Source organism: Portunus trituberculatus, chromosome 37 (assembly GCF_017591435.1).
Source record: "Portunus trituberculatus isolate SZX2019 chromosome 37, ASM1759143v1, whole genome shotgun sequence".
NCBI classification, from domain to species: domain Eukaryota; kingdom Metazoa; phylum Arthropoda; class Malacostraca; order Decapoda; family Portunidae; genus Portunus; species Portunus trituberculatus.
In genome coordinates, this window is record NC_059291.1 from 5921687 (window position 1) to 5929142 (window position 7456).

A 7456-nucleotide genomic window follows, 5' to 3' on the forward strand; every position below is an offset into this window, starting at 1 on the left:
ACAAGCCTTCACCCCTACACTCCGCCCTTTCAGCCGGCCCTCATTCCTTATACACACCGCACACCACCCTCCTACCACGCCTTCCTCCCTTCACACCACCCTCCCTCATCCTGTCCACTCCGCCCCTTCATCCCTTTACATCGCCCTGCCTCACTCTTTCCACTTAATCCCTTCATCCCACATCGCTCCACATCACTTTCATCCACTTTCTTACTTCATCCACTCTGACGGGAAGAATATTTCAGAATCCTTTGTTATTATTTACAGGAGTCAACTAAGAATGTTAAGGGATGCATAACTTAAAAGCTTATATGTGGTTTAAAGCTACCTACATGTCACCATGATACCCAGGTTCTAAGTGGTTACACCCAAGATGAGCTTGGGTGGTGATATGGGCCTTAATATGGGTACCACTATAAATAAAATTGCCTGCGCCACTAATGGGCGGAAGCTGAACAGTGCTTCCTAAATACTCTTCAAGTGTGCCCACAGGCGCGTAAAAAAAGAAAAAAAATAATAAATAAATATAAAATATGATAGTTTTTCTTTTCTTCGTCTTTTATTTCTTTACTTTTCTTTCTTTTTATCTTCTTTATCTTCTAAAAATCAGTTGAGTCTTTTACTACTATCACATCTTTTCTTCAATCATAAATCACTCTGGGACATTTTTTCTTATTCTACAGCCGCGTCCAAGCACTTTACTGGCTAAAAAGAAAAAAAAAAAGCTATTATTCTTATCCTCTTTCTAGCTTGTGGACGCGTACTAAAGATTTCATGAATTGTGCTTAGTGCTGTGGATTGTTGCATATCGCAGGGAAAGGGATAAGGAGAAAATTAACGGATGGAAAGATAGATAAGCAAAAGGAAACTAGAAAATAAAAAAGAATAAACAGTTTTAGTTCTGAACGCATGGCAAATATGGTGAGCGGGTTTCTGAAAAATATTCACGTCGCATCTCTACTACTTTTGAAAAGAAAGTCACACTGATTTTAATAGCATTCAACATCAATAACAATAAAACACTCGAAAGCCCAGATGACATATATATATATATATATATATATATATATATATATATATATATATATATATATATATATATATATATATATATATATATATATATATATGGCCTCCGAAAATAATTATAGTGAGAGAGAAGAGCGTTTTTGAAGACCAGCCTCTCCTCTTGCTATCAGTTCAGGAGGAAAACAAACAGAAAAAGAGACATGACAACAAGGAAGCGCATGGCATATATATATATATATATATATATATATATATATATATATATATATATAAAAAAGGAACAAATGAAATACATTATCAAGACGGAAATCTGTCCCCGGAAAAGTTCACTCCTCGTTCTCATTCTTTCTGACTCCTCGTTCTCATTCTTCCTGATTCCCATTCTCAAGGGGGTCGTCGCCCCTTTTTCTTTCCCTCCACCCTGTAACCACATCTCCCGCCATATAGGTTTAAAGCTCTTATCCTTCCTTCCCCTATTTCTCCTAACTCCTGCCTCTCTTCCCTACCAAAGAACTCGCTGTATCTTCAGTCTCCACAGTAGTAGTAGTAGTAGTAGTAGTAGTAGTAGTAGTAGTAGTAGTAATTTATTGACCACAAATTTCATACATACATGTAACATTGTTCAAACAATCAGTTTTCCCATATTACAACACATAGCCTGATTTTATAAAAATAAATGACATAAATGGTCCAAAATTATCCCGTATAAAAAAGGTACATATCTTAAAAACTCACACAAACATCAAGATATTAATAAAACACAAAAAGAATCCTGACAAGAAAAAAAAAAATAAATAAAGGAAAATGTAAAGGAACACTTGCTCTACACGATATAAAAAAAAGGCTAAACTAAACTAAAAAGGTACAACCTTACACATGCACTAGCGGTCCCTTAAAATGCCTTCCTTCAAAATATACATAAAACATTCAACAAAATTCTTCAGACGGTCACCCTATACATCCAAGGCTCCGCCGCCTCTCACCACTCACCGCCATTCGTCAAGCTCTATTACATCTCAAAGATGCTTTTTTGTGTTTCTTCTCTCGTAGTGGAATTAATTTGGTATGATAAATTTATGGGGTTGATGGAAGCAGATTATGGATTCCAACATCCTTCACACAGCGTGAGTACTGGACGAGTGTAGTTAAGTTAGTCGAGGTAGTCCCCAGCCAGGCATTCTCGTTGCTTTCTGTCGCCTCTTCTTATATATCACTATCCACGCTGTGAGTTAACACGTGAATTGTACTGCGTGTCGTGGGTAACCATCCCGCGCCATGTAATGGCATACGCCACTATAAGTAATAGACGCCACTTCCCTGTAACATGAAATCTTAAGCAAATTTCAAGTATATTGGTATGGCAATTGTATTTTTCCTTTCTTTCTTTTTAGGCATGCCACTTTATATCTCGGAGATGGACATGAAATCTTGATAACTTTAGCCTACTATAATTAGATAATACACTGCTGATACTACTACTACCCCTTGTTCATGCCCCAAACAACATCCTTACCCTTCACCAGCACTATACAGTAGCGTCACCATCAGCACCTTCCCTTCAAAAAGTAAAGTAAACATAGATAATAATATTTCTACTGAGTCGCGTGCATAAAGCTTTCATTATCTTGCACGCCATCGTTTTTTGTCACTAATACCACACATCCATCAAATTCATAGACTGAAATTAGCTCCACTAATTAAGTCGCTATACCATCACTGTTCAGTTGAGCACTTCCCGACCACCGCCATCACTACAGCGTGGAGGAGAGGCTGGAGAGCGAGAGGGAGGCATGGAGGGAGCGAGGGAAGTATAAGAGCCGCGGTACACAATGTCGAGGGTTCAGTGCGACATTCTGAGTCGGACGATTGTGTGGCTGTCCGTGTTCAGGAGCACCCGCGTGCTACCGCTCACCTACAGGCTGGACCTTGTGTGCACTGAAACTCTGGGTGCTTCCCGGCCACTAGATTGACAGTGACTTGTACTACGAGGCATTACTTTGTTACTCTTGAACAAGGAGACTGACATTGTGAAGGAAAGAGTTACTGTGACTAATGACCGGCGCCAGTGACCCGTGCAGTGAAGCAGCTAGACTGTGCCAGGGAGTCCTGGCCACCTGTAGCGGACTCAGTGTGTGGCATAAAGGGAGCGAGGAAGTGAGGAGCAGCATGACCAGCCACCCGCCTTCTCCTTCCTCCTCATCCTCTCCCTCTCCGCCCTCCATCTTCAGACCCTGGCAGCCTTGCTCCTCGGCGCTTGTCACTGCCTCAGCACAAGATTTGCCGACTACCACACACAACAGTAGCATTACTACCGCGCCGTCTAGGGCAGGCGTGAGGCGCCTCCAGAAGCAGATTACGTCCTCCGTTAACAAACGTCCTTACAAGATGGCAAGAACAGAAGGGCCAGACTCACCAGCAACACCGCCTGAAGACAGCAAGGCGGAGGCGGCATCCTCTCGTTTGCTGGGTCTCAACCATCGCCTACCGCACACTCCCATCTTTCCGGGCTTCCCAGGCCTGGGCGGGCCCTTCGGCAGCTTTCCGGGAACCGGGCCTCTAGTGCCTCTCCTTGACGTACTAGTGCCAGCAGCAGAGGTGGAGCGGGTGTGCGCCCGGAGGCCGCGTCCCAAGAGGTTTGGGTGTAATCAGTGTGGCTCAGCCTTCAGCAACAAGGGTCAACTCAAAGGCCACCTTCGAATACACACGGGCGAGCGGCCCTTTGTCTGTGGTCACCAAGGTTGTCAGAAACGCTTCACCCGCAACGAAGAGCTGACCCGTCACCGCCGCATCCACAGCGGGGCACGGCCCTTCCCGTGCCCGCTGTGTGACAAACGCTTTGGCCGCAAGGACCACCTCAAGAAACATGTCAGAACACACCAGCGGCTGCCTCTGAACCCTGCTGTGCATCTGCCCCTGCCTCCGCCCCTGTCCCACTGCCTTACCCCGCCCATCATGCCACCCCTGGCCACCACCCTGGCAGCGTCGCAGCCGCTCCTGTACCGTCTACAGCAGCTACAGCAGATTCACTCCCTGCCGCAGCCCTGACGACAATCCGCAGCGCCTGTACATCTTGTTGATTATCTATGTTGTTAATTTTGTTTCTAGTCTAATAAAACATTTAAGGAAACCGATTTTTTCAGCTACATCACGCCAGTCCTTCATCACACAATATCGCCATTCATCGTAACGCACGATGCTGATCATGGTAGCAGTAAAAATCATGCTGACAAATTTGATAATGCTAATAATAATAATAATGATAATGATAATGATGATGATAATGATAATAACAATAACAATAACAATAACAATAAAAACAATAATAATAATAATTTGATAATAATAATAATGATAATAATAACAATAATAATAATAATAATAATAATAATAATAATAATAATAATAATAATAATAATAATAATAATAATAACAACAACAATAATAATAATAATAATAATAATAATAATAATAATAATAATAATAATAATAATAATAATAATAATAATAATAATAATAATAACAACAACAACAACAACAACAACAACAACAACAATAATAATAATAACAACAACAACAACAATAATAATAATAATAACAATAACGATAATAACTAACAAAAATAATACCAAAAAAATGTAAATAAGAATAATAATAACAATAATCACTATTAAACTATTACTACAATAACTATACATGTACGTACTACCACCACCATCACTAATAATGATAATAATGATAAGAAAAAGAAGAAAAATATTGAAAAAAAAAAAATAACCGAACTCTGACTAAATAGTAAATATCCTGCAGTACTGATCCTTTATAATGCACACCTCCAAACAATAACTCTAAATCTTCAACCTTTAATAAACAGAGCATTCTAATCAACACCCCCCCCCTCCCACGTGCACACACCGCCGGGATAGGTAAAGGAATCGCACACCATTACTCTCACGCTCAGCCCGCCATTTTGTCTGGATGGAGAGGAGAGGAGAGAGGAAGAACCGATGTGTAATCCTCGTGTTTCTTCCTCCCTATATACCTCCTCTCTTTTAGCATCTTTTTCTACTTTCTCTTTTTGTTCCATTCGTTTTTCGTCTTTCTCTATTTTCTTATTAATCCTTCCCTTGTTTCCTGATTCTCTACCTGTTGATTTTGTTTTGTTTAGTTTTGTTTATCATCCTTCTTTACTACTTTCTCAAATCTTCACATTTCTCCTAGCTGCTGCTTCTGTATATCTCTTCCTCTCTTCGTTTATTACCTTTTTGACCATCTCTTTTTAAGTAAGCAGTCCTATTTATTTGTGTGTTTATTTCCCTATTTTCTCTTTGGTTTATCATCTTCCTCTTCCTGTCTCTTTCTCCGTTATCATATTTCTCTGAAGTACTTGCAATACCAAATCCATTAGTTAATCAGAACTGCAGGTTGTACAAGATAACAAACCTCACCACTTCCCTCACTAGTCAGTCAGAATAAAATACACAAATACATATGCTTTGTAACTCCTCGAAAACGAAAAGTATCACACTCAACCTGACCAAAACTAATTAATCATACTTGAGGTATAATGAAATCTTTATCGCGATGTTCAAAAGGTAAGTTTATATATGGTACTTATGTATAGTACCTCCTTCGGCGTCTTCTTCATTACCCTCGTTAGGAGTCATGCTTGGAGCACAACGGATTGGTCACCCACACCGCCCTTCCTATAAGACAAAATGAGCAAAGACAGACAGACAGACAAGGAAAGAGCCCGCTAACTATACCAGCGTTCCTACTAATTAAGTGGCATTGAGAAATTATCCAGTAGCGGCGTCCTTGTTTGGAATGAGAGTGTCTGGGAATCAGCGGAGCTCTTCACAGCAAAGCAGCTTCTCTTTTCCAGGAGCTAAGTGGTCTTGGGAGGTGGCAGCGCATTTGTTCAGAGGGAAAGCTGTCTTGTGGTTTGACTTCCCTCGCGGATAATGACGCTACCACTTTCAAAGGTTGTTTACCTGAAGAGAACTGATCCGCCGCACAGTGTTAGTCCTGTCGCCTGCCCGTCAGGTGCTGATAGTCGTGGTCGGAAATCGAGAAATGCGATGTTATTAAAAATATGGCGCCGCAATAACTGTGGTCATATGGCGCGGAATGACAAAACAGAAATTGCACAAAATACGAGTTAAAATGCAATATAAAAACAACAAAACTAAAGATGTTACTAGATTCTTTTTTTTTTTAAGTAAAAGATAGATTTGAATATTCTAATAGCCAGTGAGGAGTTACTGGCCAGAAGTGTTAAGAATCTGCTGCCATCTGATCGGAGGGACTTAAGAATAGAAGAATGAAAAGACTGATCAATACATTATACTAAATAAGTGAAAGATCGTTAGTGCAGAGTTATATAGGCAAGTCGAATTCTGCTTTGAGGAAATCTGAGTATACATAGTTTTATTATCAATGACGACCCGCAGCGTTCAGGGCAACTCATGAATTGTTAAACTCAGCAAGGAAGTCAAGCCATCTCGTAAAGAAAGAAGAGCCGCGATGAAAATAAGAAAAACAGTAGATACAACCGTTCATACTCAATAGTTTGTCGTCTTAACATATATCGGTGAATACAAGAAAATCACTACAAGACTACAAAATCAACAAATATATATTAAGAACTTCCGACAATGACTGTATTTATCTATCGACCCGTAAACTGAGACAGAACACGGAGCTGTGATACAAGCCAAATAAAACGTCAAGCGTCCAGTAAAATAAACTCTACGTACTATAATAGCTTCCCAGTGCGTTATTCAGTATTGTGCCCGTTATTAAGTAAAAAAAAAAAAAAAAAAAAAATACTTCTAAAGAAAAGGCGCGACTAACACTTTCTACGGTGCTTGGATGCTCACGAGAGACCAGAGCGTTTTAAAATATGATCCCTCTTTTGCTGCCGCCGCGTCACATGTTATTTCACCATCAGAGGCAATATTTCCTTAAAGAGGCCTTTGGGAATTGGTAAAATTACGCACGAGTAGTGAAAAGTCTTAGTAATATTGTCGTATATGTGGCGGACGGTGTCATTTTATACGTGACATATTACTAATATAAACACGAACTCTGAATCTATTTTAAAATTATTTCTTTACTCTGTCTTTAGCCATTCCTCCTCCCGCCAACCTACACTCACTCATACTCTCACTCACTCACACACACACACACACACACACACACACACACACACACACACACACACACACACACACACACACACACACACACACACACACTCTCTCTCTCTCTCTCTCTCTCTCTCTCTCTCTGCCTCAGTACAATGCGGTCAGGCAAACTCAAAACTCAATAAGCGAGTCCTTGTAACAGTACCACAAGACACACACAGCGGCCACTCGACTCTAGCGCTGTGAGAGACGAGGGCAGACGAGGAAGTTAGTGAATGTGG

At 40.5% G+C, this 7456-nt stretch overlaps 1 protein-coding gene across 1 annotated transcript; it reads left to right on the forward strand.

Moving 5' to 3' along the window:
- The first annotated feature begins 1925 nt into the window (after positions 1-1925).
- On the forward strand, positions 1926-4121 carry LOC123514080 (Krueppel-like factor 14). The gene has a single exon (XM_045271681.1). The coding sequence runs from the start codon at positions 3082-3084 to the stop codon at positions 4072-4074; it is 993 nt and encodes a 330-aa protein (XP_045127616.1). The 5' UTR covers positions 1926-3081; the 3' UTR covers positions 4075-4121.
- The last annotated feature ends 3335 nt before the right edge of the window (positions 4122-7456 follow it).

Bases quoted from the DNA above. Each gene is read 5' to 3' on its own strand.
- LOC123514080 (XM_045271681.1), top strand. From the start codon at position 3,082: ATGACCGGCGCCAGTGACCCGTGCAGTGAAGCAGCTAGACTGTGCCAG.